The sequence below is a fragment of the Macaca nemestrina genome, chromosome Y (assembly GCF_043159975.1).
Source record: "Macaca nemestrina isolate mMacNem1 chromosome Y, mMacNem.hap1, whole genome shotgun sequence".
Taxonomy (NCBI): domain Eukaryota; kingdom Metazoa; phylum Chordata; class Mammalia; order Primates; family Cercopithecidae; genus Macaca; species Macaca nemestrina.
The window spans coordinates 7,026,353-7,044,234 of NC_092146.1; the positions used below are offsets into that span (position 1 = coordinate 7,026,353).

General features: G+C 39.0%; 1 protein-coding gene across 4 annotated transcripts in view; it reads left to right on the forward strand.

The window, feature by feature from the left end:
- LOC139360910 (gamma-taxilin-like) overlaps positions 1 to 17,882 on the forward strand; it is a 42,195-nt gene that overhangs the window by 10,291 nt on the left and 14,022 nt on the right. For all 4 annotated transcript variants that reach the window (XM_071089364.1, XM_071089363.1, XM_071089366.1 and 1 more), the window contains exons 2-5: positions 10,722 to 11,019; positions 13,032 to 13,123; positions 15,356 to 15,526; positions 16,969 to 17,163. In XM_071089364.1, coding sequence (XP_070945465.1) covers positions 10,737 to 11,019; positions 13,032 to 13,123; positions 15,356 to 15,526; positions 16,969 to 17,163 — 741 coding nt within the window. In that variant the 5' untranslated portion in view covers positions 10,722 to 10,736. The remainder of the gene's footprint in view (positions 1 to 10,721; positions 11,020 to 13,031; positions 13,124 to 15,355; positions 15,527 to 16,968; positions 17,164 to 17,882) is intronic.

Consider the following 17,882-nt stretch of genomic DNA (forward strand, 5'->3'; position numbering starts at 1 on the left):
ATCATATATTATGTACTATTATTATTATAAAAACATGTATGTTTATTGAGACACTATTCACAATAGCAAAGACGTGGACATGCCCATCAATGACAGACTGGATAAAGAAAACGTAACACATAGCCACTATGGAATACTATGCAGCCATAAAAAAGGGATGACTTCATGTCCTTTGCAGGGACATGGATGAAGTTGGAAAGCATCATTCTCAGCAAACTAACACAAAAACAGAAAACCGAACACTGCATGTTCTCACTCATAGGTGAAAGTTGAAGAATGAGAACACATGGATACAGAGAGGGAAACATCACACACCAGGGCCTGTCAGGGGTGTGATCCTAGGGGAGGGATAACATTAGGAGAAATACCTAATGTAGATGATGGGTTGATGGGTGCAGCAAACTACCATGGCATGTGTATACCTATGTGTACACATGTATAAACCTGCATGTTCTGCACAAGTACCCCAGAACATAAACTATAATAATAAAAAAAGAAGTATGAAGGATCAGAAATTGTATTTGCAAATTAATAAGATTGTCATAGTTTGTGGATATTGACAGAGCTATTGAAACAATACTTTCTTTTTTTTTTTTTTTTCTTGTGATGGAGTCTCGCTCTGTCGCTGGCAAATACAGGTGCAGAATGGGGATGGGGACCCAGCTACCTGTTTTCCCCTGTGACTGACCTAGTTCTGGATCACAAGGATACTGACCACAAAGTCTCCCTATGATGGGCCACCCTTTGATGGCCCACACAAGCAAGAGAGGAGAACATAATGGAACTCTGAAAGGTTTATAGATAATCTCATCCCATTAGCATCTCACATTTCTGAACAAACCATGTACTGTGAGTAGGGGATGACTGAATGGAAGTCAAAGTTATAGTTACTAGAAATCCAGACTGTGGCCGTAGAAAAACCTACGCACAAGGGAAGTAAAATATTAACCCCTCCAGGCTGGAGGGCAGTGGCGCGATCTCGGCTCACTGCAAGCTCTGCGTCTGGGGTTCATGCTATTTTCCTGCCTCAGACTACTGAGTAGCTCGGAGTACAGGCACCCACCACCAGGCCTAGATAATATTTTTTGGTATTTTTTAATAGAGTTGGAGTTTTACTCTGTTAGCCAGGATGGTCTCCATCTCCTGACCTCGTGATCCGCCCACCTCAGCCTCCTAAGTACTGAGATTACAGGCGTGAGCCACTTCGTCCAGCTGAAACAATAGTTTTTCACAATGGCATCTACCACTGTGTCCACATTTGCACCTCTGTCCTGAACCTCAATTTCCTATAAGTTGATGTGTTGAGAACCAGACAATATTTACAAAATAGAAGACAAATCATGAGCTTACAGAACCTGAAACTTTTTATACTGTGCAGTGTGGTAGACAGAATACTGACTGCCCAAAGATGACCATGTTTTAAGTCCTGAAACCTGTGAATTATCATATTGGGAAAAGGTGCTATTGTAGACGTTGTTTAAAGTTAGGATTTTGAGAGAGGAAAATTATGTAGGGCTATCTGGCTGCGCCCAATGAAATCACAAGAATATTTTTAAATGAAAAAAGAAGGCAGAAGAGTCAACCAGAGAGATGGCGTTATGCATAGCACTGGACTTGTCATTACTAGTTTTGAAGATAGAGGAATCAGAGATCTAAGAAATGCAGGCAGCCTCTAACTAATATTTAAAAATCTAATTTTCTAATATTGTTAGTCTGTGGGAGAGGCTAGGGCACATATGCTCCCGTAGAGTCTCCAGAAGAAATGTAAGGTAATGCGATAAGCTGCTAAACTTATTATAATCTTTTTTTAAATTAATTTATTATTATGACTATACTTTAAGTTCTAGGGTACATGTGCATAACGTGCAGGTTTGTTACATATGTATACTTGTGCCATGTTGGTGTGCTGCACCCATCAAATCGTCAGCACCCATCAGCTCGTCATTTACATCAGGTATAACTCCCAATGCATCCCTCCCTCTTCCCCCCTCCCCATGATAGGCCCCGATGTGTGATGTCCCCCTTCCCGAGTCCAAGTGATCTCATTGTTCAGTTCCCACCAATGAGTGAGAACATGCGGTGTTTGGTTTTCTGTACTTGTGATAGTTTGCTAAGAATGATGGTTTCCAGCTGCATCCATGTCCCTACAAAGGACACAAACTCATCCTTTTTGATGGCTGCATAGTATTCCATGGTGTATATGTGCCACATTTTCTTCATCCAGTCTGTCACTGATGGACATTTGGGTTGATTCCAAGTCTGCTATTGTGAATAGTGCCGCAATAAACATACGTGAGCATGTGTCTTTATAACAGCATGATTTATAATCCTTTGGGTATATACCCAGTAATGGGATGGCTGGGTCATATGGTACATCTAGTTCTAGATCCTTGAGGAATCACCATACTGTTTTCCATAATGGTTGAACTAGTTTACAATCCCACCAACAGTGTAAAAGTGTTCCTATTTCTTCGCATCCTCTCCAGCCCCTGTTGTTTCCTGACTTTTTAATAATCGCCATTCTAACTGGTGTGAGATGGTATCTCATTGTGGTTTTGATTTACATTTCTCTGATGGCCAGTGATTATGAGCATTTTTTTCATGTGTCTGTTGGCTGTATGAATGTCTTCTTTTGAGAAATGTCCGTTCATATCCTTTGCCCACTTTTTGATGGGGTTGTTTGTTTTTTTCTTGTAAATTTGTTTGAGTTCTTTGTAGGTTCTGGATATTAGCCCTTTGTCAGATGAGTAGATTACAAAAATTTTCTCTCATTCTGTAGGTTGCCTCTTCACGCTGATGGTAGTTTCTTTTGCTGTGCAGAAACTCTTTAGTTTAATGAGATCCCATTTCTCAATTTTGGCTTTTGCTGCCGTTGCTTTTGGTGTCTTAGACATGAAGTCTTTGCTCATGCCTATGTCCTGAATGGTACTACCTAGGTTTTCTTCTAGGGTTTTTATGGTATTAGGTCTAACATTTAAGTCTCTAATCCATCTTGAATTAATTTTCGTATAAGGAGTAAGGAAAGGATCCAGTTTCAGCTTTCTACTTAGGGCTAGCCAATTTTCCCAGCACCATTTATTAAATAGGGAATCCTTTCCCTATTTCTTGTTTCTCTCAGGTTTGTCAAAGATCAGATGGCTGTAGATGTGTGGTATTATTTCTGAGGACTCTGTTCGGTTCCATTGGTCTATATCTCTGTTTTGGTAGCACTACCATGCTGTTTTGGTTACTGTAGCCTTGTAGTATCGTTTGAAGTCAGATAGCGTGATGCCTCCAGCTTTGTTCTTTTGACTTAGGATTGTCTTGGAGATGCGGGCTCTTTTTTGGTTCCATATGAACTTTAAAGCAGTTTTTTTCCAATTCTGTGACGAAACTCATTGGTAGCTTGATGGGGATGGCATTGAATCTATAGATAACCTTGGGCAGTATGGCCATTTTCACGATACTGATTCTTCCTCTCCATGAGCATGGTATGTTCTTCCATTTGTTTGTGTCCTCTTTTATTTCACTGAGCAGTGGTTTGTAGTTCTCCTTGAAGAGGTCCTTTACATCCCTTCTCAGTTGGATTCCTAGGTATTTTATTCTCTTTGAAGCAATTGTGAATGAAAGTTCATTCATGATTTGGCTCTCTGTTTGTGTGTTACTGGTGTATAAGAATGCTTGTGATTTTTGCACATTAATTTTGTATCCTGAGACTTTGCTGAAGTTGCTTATCAGCTTAAGGAGATTTTGGGCTGAGACAATGGGGTTTTCTAAATATACAATCATGTCATCTGCAAACAGGGACAATTTGACTTCTTCTTTTCCTAACTGAATACCCTTGATTTCTTTCTCTTGCCTGATTGCCCTAGCCAGAACTTCCAACACTATGTTGAATAGGAGTGGTGAGAGAGGGCATCCCTGTCTTGTGCCAGTTTTCAAAGGGAATTTTTCCAGTTTTTGCCCATTCAGTATGATATTGGCTGTGGGTTTGTCATAAATAGCTCTTATTATTTTGAGGTACGTTCCATCAATACCGAATTTATTGAGCGTTTTTAGCATGAAGAGCTGTTGAATTTTGTCAAAAGCCTTTTCTGCATCTACTGAGATAATCATGTGGTTCTTGTCTTTGGTTCTGTTTATATGCTGGATTATGTTTATTGATTTGCATATGTTGAACCAGCCTTGCATCCCAGCGATGAAGCCCAGTTGATCATGGTGGATAAGCTTTTTGATGTGCTGCTGAATCTGGTTTGCCAGTATTTTCTTGAGGATTTTTGCCTCGATGTTCATCAGGGATATTGGTCCAAAATTCTCTTTTTTTGTTGTGTCTCTGCCAGGCTTTGGTATCAGGATGATGTTGGCCTCATAAAATGAGTTAGGGAGGATTCTCTCTTTTTCTATTGATTGGAATATTTTCAGAAGGAATGGTACCAGCTCCTCTCGTACCTCTGGTAGAATTCAGCTGTGAATCCGTCTGGTGCTGGACTTTTTTTCGTTGGTAGGCTATTAATTATTGCCTCAATTTTAGAGCCTGCTCTTGGTCTATTCAGGGATTCAACTTCTTCCTGGTTTAGTCTTGGAAGAGTGTAAGTGTCCAGGAAATTATCCATTTCTTCTCGATTTTCTAGTTTATTTGCATAGAGGTATTTATAGTATTCTCTGATGGTAGTTTTTATTTCTGTGGGGTCGGTGGTGATATCCCCTTTATCATTTTTTGTTGCGTCTATTTGATTCTTCTCTCGTTTCTTCTTTATTAGTCTTGCTAGCGGTCTGTCAATTTTGTTGATCTTTTCAAAAAACCAACTCCTGGATTCATTGATTTGTTGGAGGGTTTTTTGTGTCTCTATCTCCTTCAGTTCTGCTCTGATCTTAGTTATTTCTTGCCTTCTGCTAGCTTTTGAATGTGTTTACTCTTGTTTCTCCAGTTCTTTTTAATTGTGATGTTGGAGTGTCAATTTTAGATCTTTCCTGCTTTCTCTTGTGGGCATTTAGTGCTATAAATTTCCCTCTACACACTGCTTTAAATGTGTCCCAGAGATTCTGGTATGTTGTATCTTTTTTCTCATTGGTTTCAAAGAACATCTTTATTTCTGCCTTCATTTCGTTATGTACCCATAGTCATTCAGGAGCAGGTTGTTCAGTTTCCATGTAGTTGAGCGGTTTTGATTGAGTTTCTTTGTCCTGAGTTCTAGTTTGATTGCACTGTGGTCTGCGAGACAGTTTGTTATAATTTCTGTTCTTGTACATTTGCTGAGGAGTGCTTTACTTCCAATTATGTGGTCAATTTTGGAATAAGTGCGATGTGGTGCTGAGAAGAATGTATATTCTGTTGATTTGGGGTGGAGAGTTCTATAGATGTCTATTAGGTCTGCTTGCTGCAGAGACGAGTTCAATTCCTGGATACCCTTGTTAACTTTCTGTCTCGTTGATCTGTCTAATGTTGACAGTGGAGTGTTGAAGTCTCCCATTATTATTGTATGGGAGTCTAAGTCTCTTTGTAAGTCTCTAAGGACTTGCTTTATGAATCTGGGTGCTCCTGTATTGGGTGCATATATATTTAGGATAGTTAGCTCTTCCTGTTGAATTGATCCCTTTACCATCAGGTAATGGTCCTCTTTGTCTCTTTTGATCTTTGATGGTTTAAAGTCTGTTTTATCAGAGACTAGTATTGCAACCCCTGCTTTTTTTTGTTCTCCATTTGCTTGGTAGATCTTCCTCCATCCCTTTATTTTGAGCCTATGTATGTGTCTGCATGTGAGATGGGTCTCCTGAATACAGCAGACTGATGGATCTTGACTCTTTATCCAGTTTGCCAGTCTGTGTCTTTTAATTGGAGCATTTAGTCCATTTACATTTAAGGTGAATATTCTTATGTGTGAACTTGATCCTGCCATCATGATATTAACTGGTTATTTTGCTCGTTAGTTGATGCAGTTTCTTCCTAGCCCCGATGGTCTTTACATTTTGACATGTTTTTGCAATGGCTGGTACCGGTTGTTCCTTTCCATGTTTAATGCTTCCTTGAGGGTCTCTTGTAAGGCAGGCCTGGTGGTGACAAAATCTCTAAGCATTTGTTTATCTGTAAAGGATTTTATTTCTCCTTCACTTATGAAGCTTAGTTTGGCTGGATATGAAATTCTGGGTTGAAAATTCTTTTCTTTAAGAATGTTGAATATTGGCCCCCACTCTCTTCTGGCTTGTAGAGTTTCTGCCGAGAGATCTTCTGTTAGTCTGATGGGCGTCCCTTTGTGTGTAACCCGACCTTTCTCTCTGGCTGCCCTTAAGATTTTTTCCTTCATTTCAACTTTGGTGAATCTGGCAATTATGTGTCTTGGAGTTGCTCTTCTCGAGGAGTATCTTTGTGGCGTTCTCTGTATTTCCTGGATTTGAATGTTGGCCTGCCCTACTAGGTTGGGGAAGTTCTCCTGGATGATATCCTGAAGAGTGTTTTCCAACTTGGTTCCATTTTCTCCCTCACTTTCAGGCACCCCAATCAGACGTAGATTTGGTCTTTTTACATAATCCCATACTTCTTGCAGGCTTTGTTCATTTCTTTTTCTTTTTTCTCTTGGTTTCTCTTCTCGCTTCATTTCGTTCATTTGATCCTCAATCGCTGATACTCTTTCTTCCAGTTGATCAAGTCAGTTATTGAAGCTTGTGCATTTGTCACGTATTTCTCGTGTCATGGTTTTCATCTCTTTCATTTCGTTTATGACCTTCTCTGCATTAAGTACTCTAGCTATCAATTCTTCCACTCTTTTTTCAAGATATTTAGTTTCTTTGCGCTGGGTACGTAATTCCTCCTTTAGCTCTGAGAAGTTTGATGGACTGAAGCCTTCTTCTCTCATCTCGTCAAAGTCATTCTCCGTCAAGCTTTGATCCATTGCTAGCGATGAGCTGCACTCCTTTGCACTTTAGCTCTGAGAAGTTTGATGGACTGAAGCTTTCTTCTCTCATCTCGTCAAAGTCATTCTCCGTCAAGCTTTGATCTGTTGCTAGCGATGAGCTGCACTCCTTTGCCGGGGGAGATGCGCTCTTATTTTTTGAATTTCCAGCTTTTCTACCCTGCTTTTTCCCCATCGTTGTGGTTTTATCTGCCTCTGGTCTTTGATGATGGTGACGTACTGGGTTTTGGTGTAGGTGTCCTTCCTGTTTGATAGTTTTCCTTCTAACAGTCAGGACCCTCAGCTGTAGGTCTGTTGGAGATTGCTTGAGGTCCACTCCAGACCCTGTTTGCCTGGGTGTCAGCAGCAGAGGCTGCAGAAGATAGAATATTGCTGAACAGCGAGTGTACCTGTCTGATTCTTGCTTTGCAGGCTTCCTCTCAGGGGTGTACTCCACCCTGTGAGGTGTGGGGTGTCAGACTGCCCCTAGTGGGGGATGTCTCCCAGTTCGGCTACTCAGGGGTTAGGGACCCACTTGAGCAGGCAGTCTGTCCCTTCTCAGATCTCAACCTCTGTGTTGGGAGATCTACTGCTCTCTTCAAAGCTGTCAGACAGAATCGTTTGAGTCTGCAGAGGTTTCTGCTGCTTTTTGTTGTTGTTGTTGTTTAGCTGTGCCCTATCCCCAGAGGTGGAGTCTATAGAGACAGGCAGGTTTCCCTGAGTTGCTGTGAGCTCCACCCAGTTCGAGCTTCCCAGTGGCTTTGTTTACCTACTTAAGCCTCAGCAATGGTGGGCGCCCCTCCCCCAGCCTTGCTGCTGCCTTGAGGTTAGATCGCAGACTGCTGTGCTAGCAATGAGGGAGGCTCCGTGGGCGTGGGACCCTCCCGGCCATGTGTGGCATATAATCTCCTGGTGTGCCCCTTTACTTAAAGCGCAGTATTGGGGTGGGAGTTACCCGATTTTCCAGGTGTTTTGTATCTCAGTTCCCCTGGCTAAGAAAAGGGATTCCCTTCCCCCTTGGGCTTCTCAGGTGAGGCGATGCCTTGCCCTGCTTCAGCTCTCGCTGGTCGGGCTGCAGCAGCTGACCAGCAGCGATTGTCCGGCACTCCCTAGTGAGATGAACCCAGTACCTCAGTTGAAACTGCAGAAATCACCGGTCTTCTGTGTCTCTCGCGCTGGAAATTGGAGACTGGAGCTGTTCCTATTCGGCCATCTTGCTCCGCGGAGATTTATTCCTGAGGTTCGTTGTCTCACACCAAGGAAATCCAGGGCTCAGACACACCAGAAATGAGGTTAAGAGTGGAGGTTTGATGGGCAAAAAAAAGAGAAAATTTTCTCTTGAAGAGAGAGGAATCCCAGAGAAAATGGGTAACCAGTTCCCTGGTGAAATGCCACTTATTGTAATCTTACACAGGTAGTAAGCAAACCTACTCTTTGCTTATAGATGTAATAGCATTTTTATTTTTTTCTAAGGCTGGTTGGTATACAGGAATCCTTGAAAAAATACTATGGAACAAAAGTGCTCTGTATCTCTGCGCCTAAAATAGCAGAAACACCATACTGGCTTCTGTTCAATTTTCCTTTGATTATATAACTTCATTGGCAATGGTATTTAATCTGACCATCATAGGCCAAGACCAGATCTGTTCAGTTTATCTCATAAGTTTAGCAGTTAAATCTCAGACATATTATACTTTTGTGACTGAGTGACTCCCATTGTAGGGATAAGTACTTCAGTGTGCATGTAAATGAGTCAATTGTCCCTTTTGGGGGCTTCAACAAATAAGCAACGATAACCTCATTGTGGAGAGCACTTCACAGTTGTTTTTAGGGTTACATAATCTACTTTGTATCCTTAAACACTTGAAGATCTGTTATAACTACATATGACATAGTAGTCATAGTGTTTTCTAATATTAATACCTGTCTTCCACCTGGGAGGCATATGTGGTGTGTCTGCAAATAACATGTTTATGATTATTGAGGTCCCCTATGCTGGACCTATGTCTGTGTTCAAGTGACCACAGGGTTACTGTGCTTTAGCATGGCTCCTTGGCTGGCTGTTAAGTGAATAATTAAAGTGAGTCTTTTTTGCAGGAGCTAACTTAGACCAATCAGTCACTTTCCCTTTCTCTATGTAACACAAGCTGGATGGCATTTGTCTCTCCGTAGAATGACTAAATAATGATTGCAGGAGTCGGGGAAGACAACCAGCGATAATTAATTGGGAAGGTTTGGGAGCTGGGACATCCATTGAATGGCAATCAAATCATCTGAGTTGACTAGCTAGGAAAGCAAATTTAGCAGGCTTACTGTCTTTGGGAGAGACACACAAGAGTGTTAGTTTTCCTTGTAACAGTCAGCACCCTCAGCTGCATGTCTGTTGGAGTTTGCCAGAGGTCCACTCCAGACGTTGTTTGCCTGGGTATCACCCTCGGAGGCTGCAGAACAGCAAATATTGTGTAAGGGCGGATGTTGCTGTCTGATCTTCCTTGGGAAGCTTTGTCTCAGGGACACATGGCTGTATGAGGTGTCAGTCAGCCCCTACTGGAGGTGTCTACCAGTTAGTCTGCTCTGGGGTCAGGGACCCACTTGAGGATGCAGTCTGTTTTTTCTCTGATCTCAAACTTGTGCTGGGAGAACCATTACTCTCTTCAAGGCTGTCAGACAGGGATGTTTAAATCTGCAGAAGTTTCTTCTGCCTTTTGTTTAGCTATGCCCTGCCCGCAGAAGTGGAGTCAATAGAGGCAGGCAGGCCTCCTTGAGCTATGGTGAGCTCCACCCAGTTTGAACTTCCCAGCCACTTTGTTTACCTACTCAAGCCTCAGCAATGGCAGACCCTCCTCCTGCCTCACTGCTGCCTTGCAGTTCGAACTCAGACTGCTGTGCTAGCAGTGAGCGAAGTTTCATGGGTGTGGGACCCTCCGAGCCAGGCATGGGATATAATCTCCTGGTGTACAAGTTTGCTAAGGCTGTTGGAAAAGCACAGTATTAGGGTGAGAGTGTCCCAATTTTTTAGGTACCTTCTGTCACAGCTTCCCTTTGCTAGGAAAGGGAATTATCCGACCCCTTGCCCTTCCTGGATGAGGCGATGCCCCGCCCTGCCCGGTGGGCTGCACCCACTCTCTGACAAGCCCCAGTGAGATGAATCTGCTACCTCAGTTGGAAATGCGGAAATCACCTGTCTTTTGTGTTGCTCATGCTGGGCGTGTCAGACTGGATCTGTTCCTATTCGTCCATCTTCAACCTCCTAATTTTAATATCTTTATACTTTGCAGTTAGGTCACCTCTTTGTGAAATTAGAAACTACCATATTTACTTTAGATTGTTAGGAAGTAGTGTTACTTGGCTGGGCATGGTGGCTCACGCCTGTAATCCCAGCACTTTGGGAGGCTAGGCAGGCGGATCACGAGGTTAGGAGATTGAGAGCATCCTGGCTAATATGGTGAAACCCCGTCTCTACTAAAAATACAAAAAATTAGCCAGGCTTGATGGCAGGCACTTGTAGTCCCAGCTAGAGGGGAGGCTGAGGTAGGAGAATGGTGTGAACCTGGGAGGCGGAGCTTTCATTGAGCCAAGATCAGGTCACTGTACTCCAGCTTGGGTGACAGAGTGAGACTCCATCTCAAAAAAAAAAAAAAAAAAAAAAAGTAGTAGTGTTACTTTACAAACCTCTATGAAAAGCAAAAAAAAAACCTGTTAATCTTTATGACCTGCTTGTTGATTGTCAGATATACAAAATGTACAAAAGCATAGAGGTATGGAAAATTGAACTTTTTAGCACTGTTTGGTTTTCTTTGCTTGATAACATTTAACTCTTTCTTCAACTTTTTTGCTTACTCTCCTTCCCTCTAGTTTGTGAATAGCATAATGGAAGAAGCTGCAATTTGTGGGCTAAGAGAGAAAGCGGATATGTTGTGTAACTCTGAATCAAATGATATTCTTCAACATCAAGACTCAAATTACAGTGCCACAAGTAATAAGCATTTGTTGGAAGACAGAGAAGGCAGTGACTTTATAACAAAGAACAGGAGTTGGGTGAGCCCAGTGCACTGCACTCAAGAGTCAAGAAAGGAGCTTCCTGAGCAAGAAGTAGCCCCTCCCCGTGGTCAACAAGATTTACAATGCAACAGGAACAAAGAAAAAGTCTTAGGTAACGATCTTTGGTGTATGATTGGATGTTGTCACATACTAGTCTTTTTGTTTTACATTTTCTGCAGCATGAGTGATTATGAACTTGGCCTGTTTGGAGGTAAATGTTGCCTAGTAAACTTGTTTCTTCAGTTGGTTTAGTCCACCTATCATCTCCAGTTGTCCGTAGGGAACAAAAATAGCAAAATAAGCCCATTTATAAGAAACTTAGTTATTTCTCTGTATAACAGGAACTTATGTTTTAAGAAACTTTGAGGCCAATTTGATGTCATTAGTATTTGATTTACCTTGCTTTTTGTATCTTTGAAAATGACCTAATAATTAGTGTGAAAACAATATGTATGCATATTTTGCTTAAAAGATTATTCACTGAAATTTAGAGAGGACATAATGCTATCTGTAGTTTAGAAACAGTTAAATAAGACTGATTTTTAGAATTTGTTTTATCTCTTTCACTCTGTTAGCTTGATGATTAGGATTAAGAATATGATATGTCAAATTTCATGACTGAAATCTGAAATACCTTAATAGTTGTCATCAGTGTTTCATCCTTATTATACTAACATATACACTGATAAGTGTCTTATATATATGACTGAAACTTGCAATTTTTATTCTTAATCCATTTTCTGTTACCCGGGAAAACTAAAAAATGTATAGTAATATATAAAGTAATTGTAATTCCTTGAAAATAAGACAGGTATCTTCAAAACTGATAGCCCCAAATATATGTGTAAAATATATAGCTTGAAGTTAAAATTGTTTAAAAAGCTTTAAATGAAAATCTTTATGAAAATGCCAGTTATGTTATAGTTGTTTTTTACGCATACACAATCAATAACAATGTTTATTTATTCTTTTTTTTAGAGAGACAGGGTCATTCTCTATCACCCAGGCTGGAGTACAGCGGTACGATCATGGCTCATGGCAGCCTTAAACTCCTGGGCTCATGATCCTCTCACTTCAGACTAGAGTAGCTGGAACAACAGGCATACAACACCACTCATGGCTAAATTTTTATTTTTATTTTGTTGTAGAGATGGGCTGTCATTCTGTTGCTCAGGCTGGTCTTGGTATACTGTCCTGTAGCAGTGTATGTTGGCTACGTATACTGGCCTTGGCTTTTTCAAGTGTCAGGATTACAAGTGTGAGCTACTATACCCTGCCCAGCATTTCTTTCTTAGTTGACTTTGCTGTGAATGAGAAAATATTTTAGTACTAAAATTTTATGTGCATACAAAAGTATTATTTGAAGTCAGCCTGTTTTCCCTCAACCTACAGTACTCTGTAAAGCATACCAAAAGTCAAGGTTTTCTGAAGATTAATTTTTTAAAGAACTGTGTTATATATGAGAGAGAACAAATCAAAAGGTACCTATCTCCATCTTTACCGGTAGAACCTTATTATGTATTTTGAAGCACCATTTGACTGAATTTCAGCTACTTGCTTGTCCCTTCCAAAATTATTATAGTACTCTTTTAAGACGTTTCCTCAAGGGAAGAGCCATTTTGACTTCCTTTTCTTTGATCTAAACCTAACACCCAGAATATGCTTAGTAGATCATCCCAAAACTATCATAACTTGTTTAAGTTGTTTATAGCAAAAGTTACATATTACAAAGAGTTATGAGCATCTTAGGCAGTGAATAGTAACTGAATATCCTTCTATAGTTGCCCTTCCCTAGCAGGAAGCCTTATTCCTTGCCCTTTTACATATCTTAACCTAAATACTGGTTAGGCAAGAGTAGTTCTTAAACTTGCAGTAATTACCTTTCACTACGTTTAAGGGCTAAATGGCTAGTAGTGGTACTTGGTAAATTAAGAAATTGTTAAGGCTAGAGGAAGTACCTGCTAAATTTTCAGAAGTTCCCTGAATTTAATAGGTCAGTCTGTTTTTAATTAGAACTATAACATTTTACTTTGAATGTCTTAACATAGAAGTTTACATAAAATTTACAGATTGGATTGATTTCAACCTTCTTCTGGTACTTTTTAAAATCTTATTAATCATCAGGAAAAGAAGTGTTATTACTGATGCAAGCCCTAAACACTCTTTCGACTCCAGAGGAGAAGTTGGCAGCTCTTTGTAAGAAATATGCTGATCTTGTGAGTATTTATTCAATGGAGAAAGGACCACAGAAAATAAAATATATGTGTGCTTGATAAGATTTTTAAATATTATTTTGATGTAACTTTAAATGTAAAATGATATTTTATCACAAAATTGAAGAAAACAATCTCCTTTCTTTAGTATTTATGATTGGCGTGTGTGACTTCATCTTATGAAACGATATATAGAACATTATAATACTTTTTAAAATGTGAAACAAATTTCCTAAAAGTCAGCCTTAGTATTTTAGATCAGCAGTTGTTTTCTTGTTGTTGTTGTTTTTTGTTTTTTTTTGTATGCTTAAGATTCCTGACAATTGGGAGGAAGTGGTTTCTGTATTTAACGTTTCCCAAAGGAATTCTGCAGATTCAAGCTCTAAACCATTCTTGATTAAAATTGTGAGTGAGATAAAATTGTTTAGTAAAATTGTACTGTGGCTCAGGAAATATTTATTTAATATCTACTATATGCCAAGCATTGTTCTGTTTTCCATTTTCCAGGAAAATTCACCTCTTCTATAGAAGAGTTATTTTGACCTATATGATTTGAAACAAAATTCTTTTTTCAGAGACTGTAGAAACATTCTCAACAGGGAAACCCTACCAGCCTTTGTAAAGCAAATAATGAAAAAGATACAGAACTTTTTGAAGAATCATGGGAAATTTTTTATAATTAATGTAAATGCTAAAATTCTGTTTTGTGAAACATTTATGGAAATTATCACTGTCAGTTTTTGTACATTTTCAAATGATGTTAAAGCAGCAACTCCATATCGTAAATGCACAAAACAAATATTTAGTTAATCAACTCCAAGAATAAAGCTGTAACAATAACAATAATAGTTACTATTCTCTCATGTGGTTCATAGTTACTTCCACTTAGCTGGCATCTTCAAGTGCCACCTACTTAGCAGCCTGGCACTTTCTGATATATAGAGAAGCAGGAATCCCTGAAAATAAACGTGAATAGCTTAGAACTGTCCAAAAGCAAAGAGAGTAGGAAATAAAATTGTTGATTGCTCTGTTCAGGAAGGGAATGCTTCCATTGGATATGGAAGCCAGTCTCAGTTGTTACATCAGCCTGAGGTAAATCATGTGAGAAATGCCAGAAAAAGAAGACAGCAACAAAGAAAATAAAAGAAAGACTGACAAAAGAATTGAATTTCTGGTAGAAAAAGCACTGCACTAGAAGGTTAGATTTCCTAGCAGTCAGCCATGAAAGGGTTAGGGAAGAAAGAGCAAATTGACTGCATAGTGTAGCTTGGTCATCTAAGGTGGTTCTCAAACACATAGAAATCACACAAGGATTGTCAAATTGAAGATTCTGATTTAGTAGATCTGAAAATGCACTTTGTAAAATTGGCCACGGTAGGGGTGAAAGTGACTAAAATACTGCATTATTTATTTATTTATTTATTTTATTTGTTTTATTTTAGTCAGAGTCTTGCACTGTCACTCAGGCTAGTATGCCATGGTTCAGTCACAGTTCCCTACAGCCTTGAACACCTAGGCTCAAGCAATTCTCCGGCATTAGCTTGCTGAGTACCTGGCACTACAGGCATGCACCAGCATGCATGGCTAATTTTGAGAAATTTTTTGTAGAGATGGAGTTTTGGTATTTTGCCCAGGCTGGTCGTGAACTCCTGGGCTCAAGTGATCCTCCCACCTCTACTTCCCAAAGTGTTGAGTGAGATTACAGTCTTGAGCCAGCATCCCTGGCCAAGAAAGATGTTTATAATAGCTATAAGAATATTGCCTGCAAGGATGTTTGATAGGTTTCTTGATATGTCATTCTCTTTTGAAATGTTTGCCTTGTCAATGTTTTATTTTTCATAAAAGCTTTACTCAAGAATCAGGATGACCACTATGTTACCTAGTAATATAATTTGGAATCATTTATTATAAATCTGAAACTGACTGGACTGATGAATCTTGAGCACTGCTTATTGTGTTTTAATTTTAGTAGCTGTTTCAATAAAATAGCTCTTGTAGAATAGGAAAACTGTATCATTTTTCATCTGAAATAAGCTTTTGATTAAAAGATTAGTTTTTTCTATTAATAAAAAATGGAGATTAAGATTGCTTTTCTTGCTACACAAAATTATTTACATACTTTCCTGTCACTAGAAAAGAGGGGAGTATAAAGTGTTCCATGGCTGTAATTGCAGTGCATAGAACTATAACTCAGATTACTATATTTCCTAAATGTAAAATGGTTATTAATTTTAGCTGGAGGAAAGCAGGAATGTTCAGAGGCAAATGAAGATTCTGCAGAATAAGCAAGCTCAGATTGTGAAAGAGAAAGTTCACTTGCAGAGTGAACACAGCAAGACCATCTTGGCAAGAAGCAAGCTAGAGTCTCTTTGCAGGGAACTTCAGCGTCAAAATAAGACATTAAAGGTTAGTTGGTTTATTTTACTGTGTTTCAGGAAGTATTTAGGCTGCTTATATAATCACCTTGTATCTACTTAAAATAAATTCTTGCTCTATATCTTTTAATGGGAATTAGTTGCTATAATGGCTACTCGTTAACTGGCTCAGGTACACTTGTGCTGGCAGATCAGATTCCTAAGCAGAGGACTTTGTAAACATCTTAACACAGAGATACCTTGCTTTTTGCTTTGCTTGAGCTGATGCTGCTTGTGAGATAACTCTAAATTTAAGACTCACTCTATGTGAATTTTGGTTTCAGATTCAAGGGTAAGCTCTACCTTAATCTAGTGTATACTTGATCACAGGGAATCTAGATGGCATTGGTTTTTATGTTCACAGCTCTTCTGCTTAAAAAGCTCAAAGTTGCCAGACTTTTTTTGTTGGTCTCTGGTGTAGTTGGTTACCATGTCCTCTTTTGGTAATGAGTGAAAAACTTAGCTGAAATGAGAAACCAGTAGCCATAGTCAGTGTGAGTTTGAGAAAGAAAAACACATTGTAGAGCTCTACTATAAAAGTTAATAGGATACATTTCTAAACTACATTCTGCCATCCTTGGCTATTTGGTTGCTAAATACTTTTAGAATATTACTTACAACTAGGCTGATTATAACAGAATAAAGATTAAGTATGACAGCTTGTCTCAATAACAAGTAAAAAGCAGAGATCCTGGAAAGAAGCTGCCATCCATCAGAGGAATTTGTCTGACTTTGTGGTATTGCCAGGGGGGTGTATAGTTGGAGTATTATTTTGATGGTGTGGGATCACCCTCATCACAGTAAACTCTCAAGAACATAGGACAGCTCGTGAAATCGGTTCTTACTTGTAAGGTTTGTGTTTATTTTTCTTGCTTTTGAAATATTGGGTTTAAATATAATAAAAGTAGATAGCACTGTTAATATTTAGACTGTATTGATAACTGTGTAGGTAGAGGTCTTTTGACACTTGTATCCTAGTAAGATTTTGAAAGTAAACTTTGTAAAATAATGATTTAGTTTGTCCCTTCCCTGTTATAAAGTGGAAAGTGTGACTCAGAATGTAGGCTGCAAGATCTTCAGGCTGATGTAGGATGATATACTGCCTAACCAGTGAGGATGACATTTGGGAAAATAATGTGGCAAAAACTGTGTGGAGCAGCACCTAATTTATGTGTAATTATAATATAGTGAATATCTGGATCAACAGAGAATACTTATTTTATAGTAGGGCATTTACTATTCTCTAATTATCTACTTAGAAAAAGCTGCTTGCTTTTAAAGGAGAGATTTCTGGTCATAAATAAAGGGGAGGAATTATAGTTTGAAAGCAACACATCATGGGAGCAATAAATGAATACACATAGCAATTACTTCTTTTTTGAGAGTTTTACCTATAGATTTACACCTTTAACTTACATTATTTTGGATAATAAGGAAGAATATATGCAGCAGAAAAAAGAGGAGGAAGAAGGTCTTAAAGAAGTAACTGCACATTTCCAAATTACTTTAACTGAAATTCAAGCCCAGCTGGAACAGCACGAAATACACAATGCCAAAGTGCAGCAGGAGAACGTGGAAATGGAAGAGAAACTAAAGAAGCTCACTGACCAATATGCACTGAGGGAAGAGGTAAACGGCATTTGGTTTGTTTCTAGACAGCTGCTCACCAGTAGCAAAAGCTACACCCTACCCAAAAGTAAAAACTCTTTCACAGGACAGTATTTTAGAACTTCTGTGTATGCACAGTGGAAATTACATGTTTCTTTGGAAAAGAGTAGACACCTGTAAACAGAATGACTAAATTGGAGCATCATTTGGCCCAAATGTCAGTGGAGTTGGATAAGTGAAGTGATTTCTAGGAGATGTGTACCACTTGTCTCCCATATGATGCCACTGGATTGTCATTATAGCATACAGGTATTTTTCTCTTATGCAGTCTAATAATATAGATTTGGTCCCCAGATACTCTGTATCAAATTTCTGTGACAATCTGAACAATATAGATAGGAGAATTGTGCTATTTGTGAGAATAAGGAACCTACTAATAACCCATCACCTAGTCATATTGTTTATGTAATCAATGAAGTAAAAAGTTTGTGGAGGACTCATAATTGTTGAACCTGGTCATTGGAGTTATTTTATACATTGATGTTGTATGATGTCTAAATCAAAAGCAAAAGGTGATTACCTGCTTATTTGTTTTAATTTTTTCTTTACTTTTAGAGGTCAAATATATAGGGTAAGATTTCCATTTTCAAAGGATTAATCCCCTTTATTATGCTTTAAGCTAGCAAGATATATATAGAAATCCTTACTTAGTAAATTAAAATTGAAAATAGAAAGTGACA